We start from the raw sequence: 21,097 nt of genomic DNA on the forward strand, positions 1-21,097 counted from the left end.
ACAACTATGTAATTGTTTTCATACTTAATGACCTTTGTACAACTTGATGAAACAGGATTTAATCTTGGCTGGGTGTAATTTATACAATCTACATGTTTTAGTCCCCTTTGTAGTGCCAACACTTTATACTAGAGACAATTCACTGATACTGAATGAATTAACAAATAAATAAACATGGCTCTTGGAAAGCAACAGTAGGGAACTTCTTTCACCTGGAAATTTCCTGGAGCCAGTGAATTAAGGTTGAGATTGTCTTTCAATAGAAAACTCCAAAGCAGAAGGAGTGGACGTGATTTCACAGGATTTGTTCAACCTGCTCCATACACATCATCTAATCCCAAGGAGAACAGACCCTGACCTGTTCACAGAGCAGCCTGGGACGGCCAGCCCAAAGCACAGTTACTGCAAGCTCCTAAGAAAAGGCTCAGCCGAGCCAGCACTGACTGCTCCAGCCCTCCTGAGACTTGACCTCCAATTCACTGATACATCTAAGCGGGATAATTTGGTTTGCAGTGTTTGTCACTCTGTGCTCCCAGCAGAGCGGTTCTGATCCCCAAGCCTACTTTGAAGAGATTGGATGCCTGGGTCGGGATCATGCAGTCCAAAGATGAAGAAAGCAGCCGTTCCATGCCCACTGGGAGGCCAGGGGGCTCCTCCATTAGAGAAACTTGATTTCTGGAAATCTGACTCTTGGTGCCAGCAGCATAATCACCAACACACTTTGTGAAAAGCAAATCATTTACACAGTTCAGTGTTGCGTCTCTGGAACTGTGGCCTAACTGTGCTTACCAAAGGCACTAGTTATGTCAGGAAAGGGGTGCATGAAGAGAGGTGTAGTCTAGAAAAGGCATTGACTTCTAGTTCACAATTACCCTGGCTTCACTTGATTAACTCTCCTACTCTTTCTAATTCTCAGCCAAAAAATTGGAAAAAATTAGTTGGAAAAAATTAGTTGGAAAAAATTTAGTTGGAAAAAATTCAGCGTCAGAAGTAGAAAATAGGGAAGGTTGATGCCCACCTGCTGGAAAATTGGAGGTTATCTCTATAAGGTGTAGAGGAGGTAAGACGCCCGAGCACAGGGCAGCAGACTCATTCACTCTCTCTCTCTCTCCCGTGCAGTAAGAGTCACCCTGGAGAATCAGGGAGGGGGGGCCGGCCCCCAGGGAATCCCACCACAGGAAGGCTCATATCAGAGGCTGAGTCTGGGGCAGATTTCTGTGGGAAGTTCACTGAATGCCGCACACGCCAGCTGCTTTCTCCCAGCTAAAGGGATGCGGGAGCTGGGCAGGCCTGGGGATGGTGTTGGTGAAGACAAGCGACTCAGTGAGGAAAACAGTCTGTATTCACTGCCTTCCCGACACTCTACCATCCCCTGCAGAGTGCCAGGCCTCCTCCTTTGTCTGCTTCCCAACACTGCTCTCTCCCTATTCACCATGGAGACCTGGATTTCTGATCTGACAAAGAGACATCACAAGCATTCTAACTTTTCCCTTCCTTCTTCATCTGAGGCTGAAGGAGTTCAACAGAGATCGACGTAGTACTGGACAACTGTGGAAATAAACTACCCTCCAAGCAGAGAAAAATACTACTACCCAAGCAGAGAAAATTTGCTGAATGTGATACAGTGCTTTGTAATTCAAAACAAGAAATTACTTTAAGGCATCAAAACGCTTCTCCAGATGAAAAAGGTTTCCTAAGAGAAATAGGTGAAATTCGTGGAAAATCCCTCATTTGCATTCTCAGCAGGGCTGGAAAGGACTTCACAGGCCCCTACCTGTCACATCACCTGCTCCAAGGGCTCCTTGATCTTTTCTGAACCATGAACACCCCCAGGGTGCCATCATCTTCCCTGGCAGCACACTACAGTACGACCATATTGGGGACATAGATGCCTTATGTATCCCCTGTATCATCTATCAGTATCATAGTGTCCGTGAGACCTTCTGCTGAGAGAGATTTCCAAGCCACCTATTTTCTTGCATTGGTCCCCAAGTTGCTCTACAGTTTTATAAACTAGGTCCTCCAAGTTCAAACCACTTATTTATGTCCCACCACCTACACACAAGATCCTGAATGGAGAACATCAGTCTGGTACATCAAGGCTTCCCCTGCTGTATTTTCTCCTGACAGCACAGTCGTCCATCGATCTCAAAGAATAGAATTCTCCTACAAAAACTCTTTCCCTCACTCCACTCAGAATAACCCTTTTCAAAATAATTAGTTTCCATTCCTGATGCTTTCTCAGTGCCACCCATATGTAGGCTGCTAGAGAATTGAATCATCCAGAAAAATGTGACCCTTCTGGTTAGAAAAGGACCAGAGAAAAGGCAGGAGGCCTGGCACTGAGCAAAGACTCTGCTCTCCAAATGGGAGATGATGTAAGCGTGCTGGAGGTGAAGTATCCGCCACCTGTGCCCTTCAAAGCAGCAGAGGTCATCCACCCTGCGGTCCTCCCACTCCAGCTGTGCACCCACCCGTCCCCCGGCACCACCACAAGGCCCACCCTCCCTAACTTCCACCATTCTGTGGCTCCAAGGCCCTGACCTCCACCAGGGCCTCAGGACCCATCTGTAAATGTGAGATGGAGAACTTTAATATCAGCTTGATATTTATTTGCTATGGATGTGTGTGTGTGTGCATGCTTATGAAGTATTTTTCAAAGGATAGAAAGGATATACAATGTAATCAAAGGGATATTTACCTTCTGCGAGATGGGAGTTGATCAAGATGGAAAGTGGTGGGCAAAGGGGATTTGAGCTTTATCTGAATTATTATAGAAGAATTTATTTGGCTGTTATTGTATAATTTAAAATTTATATAGTATATAAGAAGTGCTGCCGTGATGCCTCAGATTCTCAGGGAGTGTGTCAGGCAGGGTTCTCCACAGAAAACAGGACCAATAGGAAGATAGATGATAGATAGATAGATAGATAGATAGATAGATAGATAGATAGATAGATAGATAGATAGATAGATGATAGATAGATAGATAATATATTTTATTGAGAGAGAGAGAGAGAGACTTATTTTAAGGAATTTGTACACGTGATTGTGGGGACTGGCAAGTCTGAAATTCTTAAAGGATACAGCAGGCTGGAAACTTAGGCTTGATTTCTATGTTCCACAAGGAATTCTTGAGGAAGCATTCCGTCTTCTCTGGGAAACCTTGGCTTTTGCTCTCAAGGCTTTCAACTCATTGGTTGAAGTTCACCCATATTAGGGAGGGTAATCTGCTTTATTTAAAGTCGAGTGATTGTAGATGTCGATCACATCTATAAAATACCTTCACAACAACCACCTTACACTAGGGTTTGACCAAACAGCTGGGTCCTCTAGCCTGGCCAGGTTGACACATACAATTTTACCATCACAAGGGGTTTCTTCAGGCTCTTCTTACCATCTTCTCCAAACAGGAGAAGCACTTCTCATCCCAGTCTTAGACGTGTGCATTCTTACCAGGACTCTGCCCAGACCTTTTGGGCTGAAGTCTCTTGGCTTCTGATCTCCGACTTGCCTCTGGATCCCCTTGGCTCCCTGTTCCTCACCCACAGCTCAGCCCACCCCGTCCTTATGTCCAACCCATCCCGTTGCCCCGGGGTTCTGCTTATTCTGGGCTATGGACTTTAGGTAGATGGAAAGTTCCATTTGAAGGAAGAGTGGAAAACTTTTTATGAAGAACTTGACGTTTTAAATGAGTAGCATTCCTGCTTTTTTCATCTTTACTAATTATACATTATTCAGTGGAACTTTAATATTACTATATTATACAATTCTGTCAAAGGAGAAATAGTAAGATAACCCATAATCACACTACCCTAAAATAACCACTCTTAACATTTTAGTATACTTCAGTCTTTTCCCTACATGTACAATTTTGCAGAGTTGTAATCACACCCAACATACAATTTTATTATGTTTTTCAATTTACCATTATATTATAAGCATTTTTAATGTTGCCACATAATCTTCATGCCTGTCATTGTTAATAGCTACATAATAGTTCACTGAATTGAAGTGTTTTATTTACTTAACTATCCTATTATCTTTCAACAATTTCCAATTTCTTCTTACAATAAATATGCACATCTTTGTGATTGTAGTGTTCTTTTTCAAACTTAGAATTCTTTCACATAGGCTTAAAATTGCTTGGCAAGAATACTGTGTATACATTTTTGTCTCTTGACATATATTTCCAAATGGATCTTTTTAAAGGTTGCATCAATTTACACTGCTGCCAGTATAAATAAGGACCACTGTGTCTTTGTTCTCTTGAGAGTAGAGCTTTGACAGGTGGGGATAGGAGACCAAGAGGAAGACATTTCAACACCAAAGCCTGAGCCTTGCATTCTGTAAAGTACCCTGGTCCTCACTGATACACCAGTTTTGTGTTGCTTTGTTTCTCACAGACTGAGCAGTTGATAACTCTGTGGGTCCTCTTTGTTTTCACCATTGTTGGAAATGCCATCGTGCTGTTCTCTACACGGAGAAGGAAGAGGAAGTCGAGAATGACCTTCTTTGTGACTCAGCTGGCCATCACAGGTACATAACTGCAGTGTGTGCAGAATTCCAATGGCTCCTTACTTTCAATTATTTTACCAATAGAATTGGTGTATTATCAGTCCAAAATGCAACCGCAAATTTGGGAGAAATGTCTATAGGGATATAAAACTCAAATTTGAATTTTTCTTCCAGCAAATTTAACATATTTAAATATTTATAAGATTCCATTATAAAAATAACTCCTTATACAACAAACTTGAAAATATCATTATCAGTGCTACCAAAGCGTTCTAAAGGGTTCTACTTTCCCTATACACAGCAGCCTCCATGGTTCACTAAGGTGATATTACCATATCATACTGTCTTATGAGCTTAAAGAATATATCCCAGAAAATAGAGTAAAGGGTAATTAGGATTATCGAGTAAATGCAAAATTCTTGGATGAGGGTATAATAACTTTCTTTCACCATATTTTTTCAATTACAGTGTTGTAACCCACATTCTACAAAACTATGTGTTCTTCTAGAGTGTAAGAATTTAGAGGTGGTAAGAATATCAGCTTAGAATTTAAAGCACTGTCAAGAATAATAATAAATGAACAACTGAAATTTCACCATCTATTGTCAAAAAGAAGAGTTGCGTGTTCTAGTCAAATCCATAGTCTGCTGTGTTAACCTGGGCTTAATTTCTCATGAATGTTCTGGATAGTCTAGATAGTCTAGATAAATTAATTTGTTAATTCCCTCTGGAAAAACTCAAGGGGTCAGATCAGGAGCATTTCAACTAAAGAATTCTTGGAGAGAGAAGGTTTGCCTAGAGTCTGAGATTAGGCTAACTTCTTATTTAAGGTGTTAAAATTTCCTTCATACACATTTCACCATGATCTCAGATCCTGTAGTAAGGGATTTGAGAATACATATCTGAGTCTTCAGTATGTATAAAAAGGTTACTCTGGTATCAGCTGAAGGATCCTATTCTTTCAGATTTACATAAATTTGATTTGAGCCCCCTATCCTATGCTAATGGCCTCCCCAAGATTTCTTCAAATTTTCTGGACTTTATATTTTTGGTCATCACTTCTGGTTCTTACTTGCTAACTCTGCTGAACCTTTGCTCTCTTTTACAGGCATCTCACCTTCCCTAGTCTTTTTTTTTTTTAAGCCATACTGACCCTAACAGGGCACTCAGCTCCCCTTTCTTTTATATTCTTTAAAATCATCCACAGAAACATAACTTTCTATGTTTAAAAGACTTTGTCAAATGTTTCTGGCAACAGAGGGAGATTGCATTATAGCAAAGCAAATATATTAAAATTGAATATTATATATTTTTAAAACTTTCAGCTACAACCAGTTGCGTCTTTGACTCTCCAATGTTGTTTTATAGGATGACCAAATATTTTCACATAAACATATTCTTGAATCATCAGATTCAACTGACATCATCAGTGACACACATATTTGGAAAATTAAATTCAGAGACATTATTCTCGGCTCTTCTGATAGAGAAAAATAAGCGTTAACAGTTATTACTGGGTAAGGCAATATTAATGCCCTTCATTAAATAATATTTTCCATCATGACTCACCTCCTAAGAGCAGCTTCCTACTTACAGGCCGGTATCCTTGAGTGATTCTTTAAGGAACATTTTGATTTCCATTTAGTAGGTGAATCCATTGGAGTTAGATTCAGCTGCACATCTATAAAATCCAGATAATGGTGGCTTAAGTTTACAAGGATTTATTTTCATCTATGTAAAGAATTCTGGAGGTAGATGGTCCAGGGCTCATATTTTATTTTCTTATCACTGGGGTCTCAGCCTCCTGTATATTTTTACTCCATTAAAGGACTTTCATACTCAAGGTCACCTCATGGTATGGATGGCTCTTGGTTCAAGATGGCTGCTAGAACTCCTACCATCATCCCCAGATTCTAGTCTAACAGAAAGGACGACAGGAGGAAGGACAAGAGGGACTCATGCCAGCTATGTGTCCTCTTAACTGGCATTCCTAGAACTCCCACCCATTAATTTTTGCTTGCATCTCATTTGTTATCTCTAACTGAAGAAAAGCTGGTAAATGTTTTTGTTTGTTCATTTTTAACCCATTGGCCAGAATAAAATCAAGCTTCTTTTCCGTATTTCAGTTTCCATTGAGAACTGAGAAGTTTAGACAATGAATCTCTGTTTGACTACCCATTTGACTGCTTTGAAGGTGCTTCCTCCAGAGTGCCATGCTTTCTTCTTCAGACCTCATGTCTTGGAAGGCCAGCACTTCGCATATTGTCCAAACACTGCAGTGACCCATTGGATGACTGCCCCATTAAGTAGATAAACTCCTATTGTTGACTATTCACATAACCTCCCCCCCACCCAGTTTTTGGCTATTATTAGCAATTCTGCAATGAATATTCTCACAATTAAATCTTGTGAGCATTCTTTATTATTTATTTAAGAAAATTTATAGACATGAACTTACTGCATCAAAAGAAGACACTTTTGTGAGCTTCAAACTGGCCAATGTCCTGTTAGCTCACCCAGGATTAAAAGATGATAAAAAATGTCATGGGACAAATGCTCTACAAGCTACCAACACAGATCCACACTGAGTCTTGTTTAAAAAGGACCCTGAAAACAAAAGCCCTATTGGCTTGCAATAGTTATAGAATCATGACCAGTTCCTTGAGGACACGGATTCTCTTTGTTCACCTGTAAATGTTCTATCTGTACCTACTCAAGTCTAATTTGCTTATTTTAAAAAGGAGCATTTTCTTCCACCCTAGCTAGTGTATCAGAGAAGAAGCCACACCTAATTTGGCCTTTCTTTCCCCCACAGTAACTATAGCAGCACTAGTATTTGTGAAAACAAAGAACACATCATTTACCAGACATTTGAAGAATTGTTTTTATTTTGCATCTGTATATTTTAATTCACTTCCCTCTTCTCCACATTTCTGATCCCTAATTCTTCTCTATATCTTCCATAGGAATTTTGACTGTAGGATTAGCCTTGAGAACGGAAGGAAACCAGAAGTTCTTAAAGCTGCTATTTTGGCATATTCTGCCATTTTTAGCACTTCCATTTTAACAATCTACTGGATGAATTTAATGACTGTTTATATTTTATGAGCTAAAGTGCAAATTAAAATTTATTAGTCATTTATCATCTTCAAGACTGACTTGTCTGTTTTTTTCAAATGCCATAAAGAAGGGGAGCTAGTGAGAGTAACTCCCATTGAGTGTTCAACCAAGGAAAGACAGAAAATATATTTTTTTGGCACATATTCAAATAACGTCCTTCTTCTGATAGGACCAAATCTTCTCACATTGGTGGAAATTAGCTGTGCCTCAAAGCACTTTCTGGAGAGCAATTTACTAATAAACGAAAGTATGTGCCACCCTCAAAGCCTTCCTGTTAATTATCTGACAGCAGAGAAAATTGAGAGGTTCAGCAAGGGAGGTGAGACCAGGAAGACTGAGGTATTCAAGGCCATCCATGGAGTTCACTACCACTTCCAATGCTAATTTCACTCACTTTTTCCCTGGGGTTTTGAGTTGCATACTCAGTTCATTTATTTATTTTAATTCTGCTCATTCATTTTTAAAATATTTTTTCAGCTTTATTGAGATAAAGTTGACATAGACTATGTATAAGCTTAATATGTACAAAGTAATGATATGCTGTATGTACCTATTGCAATAAGTTCAGTTAGCATCCATCACCTCACATAGTTACAATTTGTGTTTGGCGGGGGAGAGGAGTATGTTAAGAACTTTTAAAATCTACTCTCTAAGCAACTTTCAAATATACAATACAGTATTGTTAATGACAGTCACCATGTTGTACATTACTTCCCCAGAACTTATTCTTCTTATAACGAGAAATTTGTTCCCTTCGATCATCTTCACCCATTTCCCCCAATCCCCACCTCTGGCAACCACCAATCTGTCCTCTGTTTCTATGAGTTCATTTTTTTTTTTTTAGATTCCACATATAGCATTTGTCTTTCTCTGACATTTTATAATGCCCTTAAGATTCATTTATGTTGTCACAAATGGGAGGATCTCTTCATGGTTGAATAATATTCCATTGTGTATGTGTACTATGTATTCTTTTTTTTAATAAATTTATTTATTTTTGCCTGCATTGGGTCTTTGTTGCTGCGTGTGGGCTTTCTCTAGTTGCGGCGAGCGGGGGCTACCTTTTGTTGCAGTGCGCAGGATTCTCACTGAGGTGGCTTCTCTTGTTGCGGAGCATGGGCTCTAGGCGCGCGGGCTTCAGTAGCTGTGACGCTCGGGTTTAGTTGCTCCGTGGCGTGGGGGATCTTCCTAGACCAGGGCTTGAACCCGTGTCCCCTGCATTGGCAGACAGATTCTTAACCACTGCGCCACCAGAGAAGCCCTATACCATGTATTCTTTATCCATTCATCCACTGATGAAAACTTAGGTTGTTTCCATGTTTTGGTTACTGTATATAATGCTGCCGTAAACATGGAGGTGCAGATACTTTGAAGATAGAGATTTTATTTCCTTCGGATATATATACACAGGAGTGAAATTGCTGGATCATATGTGAGTTTTTAATTTCTTAAGGAAACTCCATACTGTTTTCCATAGTGGCTACACCAATTTACATTCCCACCAAAAATGTACAAAAGTCCCCTTTTCTCCACATCCTCACCAACACCTACCTCTTGTCTTTCTGATAATAGCCATTCTAACATTTGTGGTGATAACTCTTTGTGGTTTTGATTTGCATTTCCCTGAGGATTAGTGATGTTGAGTATCTTTTCTTGTACCTGTTGGCCATTTGAATATTTTCTTTGGAAAAATGTCTATTTATGTTCTATGCCCATAATTTAAATGGATTATTTCTATTTTGGCTATTGAGTTGTATGAGTTTCTTATATATTTTGGATATTAACCCCTTATCAGATATATTGTTTGCAAATATTTTCTCCCATTCCATATGTTGCCTTTCCATTTTGTTGATCATTTCTTTTTTTATGCATAAGCATTTTAGTTTGACATATTCCTGCCTGGTTATTTTGCTTTTGTTACCTATGCTTTGGGTGTCATATCCATAAAATCATTGCGAAGAACAATATCGAAGAGTTTTCCCCTATGTATTCTTCTAGGAGTTTGATGGTTTCAAGGTCTTACATTTTTCTTTAATCCACTTCAAATTAATCTTTGTGAGCAGTGTAAGATAGGGGGTCCAGTTTCATTCTTTTGCATGTGAATATGCAGTTTTCCCAGCACACTTATTGAAGAAATTATCTTTTATCCATTGAGTATTCTTGGCTCCCTACAGTCAACTATTAGTTGACTGTATATGCATGGGTTTATTTCTGGTCTCTCAATTCTGTTTCATTGGTCTATGTGTCTATATTTATGCCAGTACCATACTGTTTTGACTATTACAGCTTTGTAGTATATTTTGAAATCAGAACGTGTAATGCTTCCAGTTTTGTTCTTCTTTCTCAGAATTTCTTTGGGTATTTGAGGTCTTTTGTGGTTTGATATGAATTTTAGGAATTTTTTTCTATTTCTGTGGAAAAATGCCATTGAAATCTTGACAGGGATTGCATTGAATCTATAGATTGTTTTGGGTATTATGGACATATTAAATCTTCCAATCCATGAACAGGGGGTATCTTTCCATTTATTTGTGTCTTCTTCAATTTCTTTAATCATTATCTTACAACTTTCTGTGTGCAGATCTTTCACCTCCTTCATTAAATTTATTAATAAGTATTTTATTGTTTTGGATGCTATTGAAAATGGGATCATTTCCTTTATTTCTTTTTCAGGTAATTGTTAGTGCATAGAAATGCAGCTGACTTTTGTATGTTGATTTTATATCCTGCAACCCAAATCAGGCAAAAATACCAACTAAGCTCCCTAGCCAAATGGGGTCACCATCTGTGATCTTTGCTCTGGTGCATGTGTGAAGAGAAATGTCATCTGCCAAGATCTGAGCACTGGTTGCTATAAGCTCCACCCTTCTTCTCTGCTTGTTTCTGATCCACAGTGGTCAAGCCCTGCAGATTTCCCCAGTGATTCTTGTGAGTTGAGACCAGAGAGGGCATCCTGGGAAGCATCCTGCAACACTGGGGGAAGTGGATGCTCACTTTGGGATATTTTTTCCCCACTGGAGAAACTGTAGGCCCAGTAGGGCCCTCTCAGTGTGGCCTTGTGCCTGCCTGGGGGAAGGATGATGCTGTCAGAGTGTAGTTCTTCAAATTACCCTTCTAACGTGGTCCTTCTTGGTCTCTATGGTCCAGGGGGTTGTTTCACCTCACCCCTGTGTTCTAGCATTTTCACAATCATGTTTTGTCTATGGACACTTGCTAGTCGGTCTTCTTGTGAGGGGGACTGAAGTCAGGAATGATCTATGTTGCCATCTTGATGACATTACTTGTAATTCTTCCCTTTCATAATGAAAATGCTTAAGACTATGGATTTTTTTCTGAATTCATAAATTTTATGAGATAATTCTTATTGTTTTTATTTTCCAAATATTTTAGTGTTGAATTTTTAATTTCCTCTTTCACTACTAAATAACTATTTAGTAGTTTTTGGTTATTTTTATCTTTAATTTCCAGGTGACTTTATTTTTCTTTAACATTTTGTAATTCACTTTTAATTTTATTGCCTTGCAGTCAGAGAATATTTTTAGAAGGATTCCTGCTCTTTGGAATTTACTAAAAGTACCTTTGAGGTATAACAAGTAATTATTTATTTTGAAAAATATTTAACATTTACTAAAAATTAGGACATAATAATTAAAATTGTGGAAATTAAAAAAAAAATCACCTAAATGAAAAAAAGCAATGGTTGTTTATTTAGAGCCTACTACAGCAAGGAAGTCAGTCAGTATCATTTGTGTTGGCAGGACTCAAAGGTAGGCAGAGGAGTGGGAAAGTTTTGTAATGCAAAAAAAAAAAAAAAAAGAAAGAAAAGACTGCAGGTGTGCCCTGATTGGAAACTGTTGGCATGGGAAGCAGTAGGCAGACTATCCAGAAGTACAGCATCCTATGTGATTGGTTAGCATTGCATATTTGTCTTTCTCTGTTTGGTCCTAAGTTGGAAGCAGAGTCAGTTATTAATAAGGGAAGCTGTCAGTTATTAATCAAGTGCTGCCTATTTGGGGCAGATCACTACAGCAGTTATTGTTTGGCTCTCTGGACTGGTTGCTACAGATAGTAGGTTGGCTTCCTGAGCTGGTTACTTCAGGTTGTGGTTCAGAGTTCCATTTTTATATACAGTCTGGTCATTGTCCATATGTATATTCTGTCTCTCAATGTATTCTTTGTGCTTATCTTTCTGAATTTGCCCTTATTTACAGTCTTCAGATTTTCTCTATTTCCATACATGTACTTCTTGCCTGTTTGACATATCATGAGTGACTAAAAGTGCAGTTAAAAAGTTTCATACTTTGTCTCATTTTCTCCCAGTATTTTTTATCAATATTTATTTTATAAATTTTAACATTTTGTTATTTGGCTCCTAAAGGCTCCTGACTAATATATCTTTAATATAGGTCTGAGTGCTTAATGTTACTAACAAACACACACACACACACACACACACACAATCCTTCTAGTTTCATTTATTAGCTTGCTTAAATTTTATTTATGTGATATTAATATTAAATGCATCTATTTAATTTTTATTGCATTTGTTTTCCAAGCATGGGACTAAGCATTTTAATAAAATCTCATTTAAAAAATATATTTATCGCATTTGTCTTCTGCTTTGTGACTATGCTTGCAATAATTATCAGTAAGTATTTCTATATTTGAATGTTTCAGTGCTCACCAATAGTTGGCTTCCCCATTCTTGGTTCCTTTATTTTGATAGAGCTTCCAATTTTCTGGAGTACTCTGAGTGCTAATATTTTTCCTCTTTCAGCCTGGATAGGATTCTCAAGCAACGGGCATCAATGAAAAAGACTTTCTCTTGCCTCCACAACAATGGCAGTATAGATGAGGAAATCTTGAATTCACAGCTCAGATCACCATAGATGTTGCTTCACTGACTTCTGGCACCCCACGTTACAGAGAAGTCTAAAGTCAGCCTGGAATTTCTTCCTTTATAGCTTACCAGATTTTTTCTTTTATTTCCAGATTTTCTTTTCCTTTTTTTTGCTGCGCTGAGCTGGGTACGGGATCTTAGTTCCCTTACCAGGGAACAAACCCGCACCCCCTGCAATGGGAGCTCAGAGTCTTAACCACTGGACCTCCAGGGAAGTCCCCTAGTTTTTTTTTTTTTTTTTGAGGATTCATACTTTTACCTGGTTATATCTATTTATTGATCCACTATATCAGTTCTGCTTTTTGCCAAGTAAGCTCTTTGGATCTGCAGATTAAAGTGATTTCTTAGCTCATTTTATTTATGTCTGAATATTGATTATCTTCCATTTGTTCTTATCTTATGTTCAGGAGCACTAACTATTCATACGTCAGTAACTATGGTCCTTCTCTCTCACCATTTAGATATCTTGGTCTTATTCTTCTAACTATTAAAATTTTTTCTAATTATTGATTTGATTTTGATTAGCAGTGTTAACTCTACTTTTTATTGTTTCTAAAGTATCTTAAGAGTTGCTTTTCCTTTGAGCAGTTTCAAAACATTCATTCCTTATATTATCCAGTACCTTTTTATTGCTGTCAAATTCTCAGTATTTCTCTTTTTACAACTTACCTAATGTCTTATTATCTCATTTTTCACCTTTTATGCCACAATGTCAAAGTTTTTCTAAAGTGTAAAAAGAACACAAAACACACTGCTTAAGATTTAAGTATGTTTCCTGAACTAAAAGGGTTTTTTTAAAGGATTTTTTTTTCTGACATTTGTGTATTCTTTTCTACTTAATATTACAAAATTTCTCTACCATATGACTCACTCATTCCACTAAAAGTTGCTTGATTGGCTAACATCTGAATAAATGTGCATGCTTTTCATTTAGATTACTCATACAGTGGCTATACAATACCATCATTGTTTCCCACTCTGAGAAGAGATGGTCTATGTTTGTAAAAAAAATCAGTTTCTCTTGAGCAGAAAAAGAAGGTATTGTCCTATCACTATGGGAATAATTTAACTAAAAGGAATGAACTCTTATCCCAGGAAAACTTTTTCTTCTTTAGAGAAATTGGGTTTCTTTTTTGTTCCCTCCCTTTGCTCCACCATTAGCACACTGTGTGACCTGGAAAGGGCAGTTAACCTCACTAAGCCTTCGTTTTCTCATCTCTAAAATGAAGGAGTTATATGGATGATCTTAAGAGACCAGAAGTGATCTGGCTCTAGTAGTCCTGTGCTTCTAATTAGAAATTTCCAGTTGTAGAAATTGAGGGGTATTTTTACATTTTCAGATGTCTGCCAATTAAACAACTTTTGTTATAATGAGTACAGGTCACCTTTATGAATTAGCTCTGTTGCTTAATAATGGTAATATCTGTCTCCTGGTCCACATAGAACGTGTCCAATGGAATGTAGTAATAATAGTAATAATAATAAGATTGACTCACTCCTCTGTTGCTTGCTACCTCACTGGGCTTCCCAGATCAACACACTACAATTCTTTTTGTGGCTTATTCTTTCATTCCTTCCTCTAGTCATTCAACAAATACTATTAAGCACTTACCACGATGAGGCTTGGTTCTCGGTACTAAGGACACAGTGGTGTACTTGGTTATTAGTTACAGTTGAAACAATAAAGCAAAAAGGGGGACAATTTTGCTTTTGTCAGGCAAAGTTCAGTGACAGAATAAGCTTCGGGCTTGATTTGCTTAGCAATTCAGGGATGCCACCAAGGACCCTGTCTCTGACATGGTAGAAGGCATCCCCCTCAGCCTTGTTCCTCATCCTGGTTGTAGGATGCTGTATTCATTTGCTAGGGCTGCCATAACAATTACCACAGACTGGGTGGCTTAAACAACAGAAATTTTTTCTCACAGATCTGGAGGCTAGAGGTCCAGGATGATGATGTTGGCAAGTTTGGTTTCTTCTGAGGCCTCTCTCCTTGAATTGGTGGCCATCTTCTTCTTTTGTCTTCTGTTGACCTATAACAAATAGACTGCCAATTATTTCTCCAGAAAAAAAAGGTTTTATTCAGGATCAGTAAAGAATCGCCATTCAGGGTGTGCAAGTATGGCAAGCCATGTGCAAGTCCTCTCACAGGAAGGAGAGGAGAACTCTTTTAAAGAGGGGAAAGGGAAGCTGGGAGGGCTATAGGAAACAAAGGGTCCACTGGAGGACTTGAGAGTTCAAACGATAATGGCTTTTCATTGGCTGAGTTGTGCTGACGTTTTCTCATTGGCTGAGCTCTTGACAGGCAAGAAGAGAAAGTCTTTCTTCTTCCTGTTGGGCTCTGCTGTCTTCATAGGACAGGAGAGCTCCCCCTTCTGGCTTCCTGACTCTATTTTAATTGAGGTTTCTGTTTATCAATTTTTACACTTCACATGGTCTTTCTTCGAGTGTGTGAATGTCTGTGTCCTAGTCTCCTCTTCTTATAAAGACATTAGTCAGGTGGATTAAGTCCAACCCATATGACCTCATTTTACCTTAATTACCTTTGTAAAGGCCCTATCTCCAAATACTTTCACATTCTGAAGTACTGGGAATTAGGACTTGAACAACATTTTGTCGGGGGTGTAGGGGGACACAAGTGAACCCATAAAGGATGCTTACTAATGACTCCTGGGGAACTCTTGTCCACATGCACAGAGAAAGACTGTGACTTTTAGAAATTTTCTTAGAAATGTAGGAAGCCACCCTTCCCGGCAGTGCTTAGCAAACACGTACATGCACCTCACCAACCTAACTTGAGCTATATGCTCATATGTGAACTAATCAGTGTGAACAAGATACGCAATTACTGATGAGCTCAGATTGAAGTCAAACGCCCCACTCCTAGGGATCTAGCTTTCCCCAGAGCACACTGGCTGGGATGAGATATTTGAACTAAAAGTTGGGTTCTTACTAAAAGAAGAAGTAGATGTTGGAGAGATAACCTCATTACAAATGGTAGGGGGGAAAAGACAGAGTGCTTAATCCTCAGGAGCTTCTATTCAGGGGAGGGGTAGGGGGGAAATTTTTCCCAGGGCTTCAGGACTGGGGCAGCTGGGCAGTTAATGCCTGGAATCCAGAGCAGGGCAGAATATATCTCTACCCAAGAGTTGGGAGCCTTCCAAATATCTTTGAAGATTAAAAACATTAAAACTCTGCCTGAGAAAAGTAAAATTTATGAAGTTATAAAGTTAGCCTATTCGATTCAACTCGGGAACTCACACAGATCAAATGAATTGCAATTGTGTTTTTCTCCCTGATATTCAGATAGAAGGGTGATTGGTGAGCACAAACCTTCAGGATGTTTACAAATATCATCACTTTCAACTTTACACCAGCCTTGTGAGATAAATATTCCCGTTTTCCAGATGAGGATAACAAGGCTCAGAGAGGGTAAGTGGCCTGGCAAAAGTCTTCGAGTGCCTTTTGCCCTGCCGCATAGCCCCTCTGCAGCATGAGGACGCAAGAAGGAGGAACCTGGAGTTGCAGGTGGTCCTTTTCCCCTAAAGGGGTTTGAGAGCCACCAGCACCTGTTCAAGGGGTCCTTGTGGTCACACCTTGAGGATTCTCAGAGTAGAGCAACTTAGTATACAAACAGGCACCACAACTCTGTTCTGTGCAACTCTGTCCTTGGCTCAGAAATTATTGGCTCAATTCTAGATGAACTCTGCCAAAAATTTTAACATTAAGAATTGTTGCCTGTTTCTAATTTTAATAATTAATGGAAGTTTTACAACTCTCAGTGACTTTTAACTCAGTTTTCTTTGGCTTACTGTTTCTTGGGCAGTAACAGTGTGATCACTATTATACAAACAGAGGCTGGACATGATCTATGACCAACTTCTTCCTCCATGGTAGTATCATTGCATGCTTCTGAATTCCCCAGCTTTTTGTACAATTGGGTCATTGTCTCAAAATTTGAGCAATCAACACTTGAGTTTAAAACGTGTCCTTGTAGCACACTTTTTAGGCTAATCCAATTCACGATGCTCTGACTTGTGTTGCCAACCGCTTACTTGACACGTCTAAAAATGCCCTTCTTCATGCACAGCTTTCCACACCTCAGTTGCTGCCAGCACATCTTTGTCATTGCTTAGAACAAGCAAGAAGTCATCCTAGACTCATCTCTTTCTCTCACACCACACATGCAATTCATCAGAAAATCATCTGCCTTAAAAAAAAATTCAACCACTTCTTGCCATCTCTATTGCTTCCACTCAGTTCTGAGCTTTCAACATCTCCTGCATGGATTACTTCAATAGCCTCCTGATAGGTCTTCCTGTTTCTATAGTTGCCTCTTTATAGTCTATGCCAAGGGTGGCAAACTATAGTCCATAAGTCAAACTCTGTCAACTGCCTGTTTTTGTAAATAAAGTTTTATTACAACACAGACAGGCCCATTTGTCTACATATTGTCCATGGCTATTTATGTGCTAAAATGGCACAAAAATGAACAGATTTGACAGAGATCATATGGCCCACAAAGCCTAAAATATTTACTATCTGACCCTTTAAAGAGAAGGTTTTCTTCTCTTTAGGTCTCTGGAATACTCTCAACTTGGCAATCTGAAAGGTCCTTTTGAAATAAAAATCAGATCAGGTGATGCCACTGCTTACATCCCTCCTATGACTCCCCAGTTTACCATGAGTAAAATCCAAAAAGCTTTACAAAGACCTTTTAAGGTTACATGATCTGGCTTTTCCATTACCTCTCTGATTTCTTCTACTGCTATCTCCCTCATTCACTCTGCTCCAGCCCAAAGGACCCCTTGCTGTTCTTCCAACATGCCAGGCACAATCCTACCTCAGAACCTTTGCACATGTTATATCTTCAGCTTAGAGAGCTCTTTCCCCAGATGTCTGCATGGCTCACTCTCTCGTGTTCTTCAAATCTTTGCTCAAATATCAGTTTCTTATGGGTTTCTAATTAATACAACCCACCAGCCCTAGACCCCAGAATTCCTGAGACTTCCTTCACACTGTTCTGTTTTTCCCTTTTTTTTCACAGCAGTTGTTGCATTCTACTATACTATAATTTACTTATGCATTGAGTTTATTGTTTATTGTTTGCCTACACTCCCTAAAATATAGGGGAGGAATTTTTGTTCTATAACCACTTAGAAAAGGGCCTGGACACATAGTAGTCATTCAATAAATATTTGTTGAGAGAATGAATGAACAAATGAATAAATGAAAAATGAATATAAAATATTTACAGGTCCTAACATTCTGCTAAGCACTATGGGGGAGTACACACACACACACACACACACACACACACACACTCCCCAATATGTGACATGTTCCTTTATCTCAAGAATTTATTATCACACACAAAGTTGAAGGAATTTAGGAAAAGTATAATGGAATATAATTAGCACTAAAATGACTAGTATAGCCAAATGTACAGAGTAGATTAGAATAAAAGAGAACAAAGTAGGACAGAGTTGTTTGGGAAGGCTCCTTGGAACACCATGAACCACTCCCAGAAAAGTAGAGAGAATTAAACTGAATTAAACAGTGGGTGGCAGGAGGAACTCACAGTGTTGCATATGAAGGGCACAGCATAAGCAAAGCCAGGGAAGCGCGGAAGAACAACCTTTACCACACCTGTTGCTCAGCAAATTATTAGTCAGCCCTAGCTTAACAATCTAGTGTTGAAGTTTTGATCTTCCTCCATCAATCATCAATCAATCAATTAATCAATGGGACATTGAGGAGCTTGGTCTAATCCACCTAGAGAGTCAGTGCAGAGAAAACAGGCTATAGAAGGGAACATGGAGCCCTCTGGAAGACACCTGGCCAGGTAGTGCTGGAAGAGCACAGGTGAGGGGTATCCCTTTAGTAGAGCATCTTGGCACCTGCATGTAGGAAATCCTGATGGACATTCACAAAGCTCCAAGCCCTGGACGTAAAAGAAAGGGAAAGAAGGTTTCCATTTAATAGTTAAATTTATTAAACCGATCCATGATGGGAAAAGGCAGAGTCTTCTAGATCCACTGAAATAGTTACTTTGCTATAGATTATTCAGTAATATGCAATCCTCTAAATAGTAATATGATAACATAATATGTAATAATACATGTATATACATTAGACATATACATTATGTAATATATATCTATAACTTTCTGTAACTGTATATATAATACCTAGAGAAATATATTATATATAATATACAGAGATACAGTTTATAATACATGCAGATACATTATATCATATATTATATATACAGATATATATTATACCTATATGTCTATATATCACATATCATATATATCCATATAGATCTATAGATTCAAAAAGACTGACAATATGAAATTTTTTAATAAAAGGAGAGAAACTATGGAACTAAGTATCTACTACTGACCAAGAGAGAGAAGTACTAAATCAGGTCACTAGTGTAGTGTTTTGTCCTTTGAATCAAGGATATGTCATCAGGCCTCACGATGATTATGTATCCATTCAATTAATCAAAGCTCATGGAGCATCTACCATGCACCAGGCTTATGCTAAGTGCCAGGGACTGAGTGGTGAGCAAAACAGACAGTGTGCCAAGCCCTGAGGAACAGAAGTCTCGTGTGGGTGCAGATATTAAGCACACACTGGTCTAGGACAGTTTGAAGGGGTCTCCAAGACCAGCCGCCAATTCTTTCTCTGATTATACGATCATGAAACCACCTTCTGATGACTACTTAAGTCTCTCGTATAGATTGTTATCAGGAAACTGTGAGGTTTGGGGGAGGTGGCTACAGATTGAACACCTAATTTCTGGAGATGCCGTGCTGAGGACTAAACCATAGATTTCAAATCACCACAGGAAAGTCACTCTGTGAGCCTCATGGGGACAAGTACACAGAGGCACCTTCCTGCTGGCTACATACTCTGCTTTCAAGAGAAATTTTTTCTTGAGCTTTCTTTCTTTTTCCCATTTACATTTTTTCTCACCTCTTCTTTTTTTCTGCCTCTAAGTCTTCCCCCAAATAAGCTTGTCTTGACTTACCTTGAGTTCATTTTGCCAGATGGTCTGTTCTTAATTCCATGTCATCACTGCCTCTCTCCAGGTTTTGCTTTGCATCACAGGTGAGAAGGCTGCATTTCCCAGAATTGTTTTTCCCATTTACTTCCAGGTCACATTCTGCCACTGAGGGGTACAGACATGAGATCTGGAAGATAGCTGAGAAGGAGAAACCACTTTCTCCAGTGGCAGTTCTGCCAGAACACGAGCAGATGGCAAACATGCGATTATCAGCAGCAAGTTCTTGGAAGTTACCTGATTTCCTGGTGCTTCCAAAGATTCTTGAAGTTTGCAGGCTCCTGGTGAGCTCCTGTAAACCACCTGCTTTTGTGCCATGGGCAAACTAAGGTCATCTGCAGGTGCTTTGTAGCCACTCAGGTGCTTTCTGATTTTATGAACTCAAGCCAAAGCTTCCCTAAGCCCTCTTAAGTCTCATTACCTGTATCTAAAACCTTTCCTACTTGGAATACATAGAAAGGCTACTTTCTGACCAAACTTCAGTAAGTTTGTATGGGAAGGACTATCCCCAGTTATTTTGGCCCTCTCCCCAAGATCCTTAAACTAAATATACAATGGCCTCCCTTCAGGTAGAGGAGAGAAAACAGAGGGAGGAAACGTAAATTACCTATTTCTAGATTCCACTGTTAGTGACTAATGTGCTCTTTGTACTTCCTATACTGGAGCCTCACAGACTAATCAGAAGCTTGAAAAGAAGTCCTTTAGCCAATAAGAGAAAGACCTTTTTACCTGGCCTAATATTGGATAATTGAGAAGCTCTCCTTGGCCTGTGGGTCTTCTTAGTGATGTTTTCAGGATATGGCAAACAGGCTTGCTTGGCTAGGGAACAGGGACTCCATAAAGGAGTGAGTAGGTTTATAAAAATATGATCACCTAGTGGACCCCAAAGCTGGTGGTTCTCAACATCCTGCAGATTATCAACTGCAAGAGCAGTTACAAAAAAAAAAAAATATGTCCAGACTCATACCAAAGATTTGATTTAATTGATCTGGGGCCAAACCAAGACATTAGTAGTTTTTCAAAGTTCTCAGATTATTTTAATATGCAGCCAGGGTTGAGAAACACTAAGAAGATGTCCATGAAATGCTCAGCACAGATCCTGCTCAAGAAATGTTAGCTCTTGTCCTCTGCTATCATTGTTGGGAAATCTGAGACTTGAGCCCAGGCTTCTTGGAGGAGTGTCCCTTCCATTTCCCCACAGCAGCCCGGAAGCGTGGATAAGGCCATACAACACACTCCTTGGCACTGACTGAACATTCCAGTCAATGGAGACTTTGCAAAAGTACTGATGCCTGGTCCTATCCTGACCAATTAAATCAGCGCCACTGGGGTGGGACCCACGCATCAGTATTATTATTAATTATTCCACAAACATCGCCACATGATCTGATCTCTATTCCCCCATTATAATTTATTTGTAGTTCTTTATGCCACTTCAGTTACAGCTGCTTGTTTATATTATCTCTCTCACTGTACTGTGAACCACC

At 39.1% G+C, this 21,097-nt stretch overlaps 1 protein-coding gene and 1 long non-coding RNA gene across 5 annotated transcripts in view; one reads left to right on the forward strand and one right to left on the reverse strand.

Annotated features, from left to right (window-relative positions):
• The window catches only part of NPSR1 (neuropeptide S receptor 1), a 140,078-nt gene that overhangs the window by 28,801 nt on the left and 90,180 nt on the right, over positions 1-21,097 (forward strand). For all 3 annotated transcript variants that reach the window (XM_061197908.1, XM_061197909.1, XM_061197907.1), the window contains exon 2: positions 4,407-4,539. In XM_061197908.1, the coding sequence (XP_061053891.1) occupies positions 4,407-4,539 (133 nt within the window). The remainder of the gene's footprint in view (positions 1-4,406; positions 4,540-21,097) is intronic.
• On the reverse strand, positions 4,219-19,853 carry LOC133096345 (uncharacterized). 2 transcript variants are annotated; one of them, XR_009701767.1, is made up of 5 exons: positions 19,578-19,853; positions 18,373-18,479; positions 14,462-14,568; positions 6,088-6,199; positions 4,219-4,476 (listed from the first exon to the last, which is right to left on the reverse strand). It is a non-coding gene; the product is annotated as an uncharacterized LOC133096345 (long non-coding RNA). The 2 variants fall into 2 exon arrangements; XR_009701768.1 differs by lacking the exon at positions 4,219-4,476 and adding an exon at positions 4,574-4,652.

The sequence above is a fragment of the Eubalaena glacialis genome, chromosome 8 (genome assembly GCF_028564815.1).
Source record: "Eubalaena glacialis isolate mEubGla1 chromosome 8, mEubGla1.1.hap2.+ XY, whole genome shotgun sequence".
NCBI lineage: Eukaryota > Metazoa > Chordata > Mammalia > Artiodactyla > Balaenidae > Eubalaena > Eubalaena glacialis.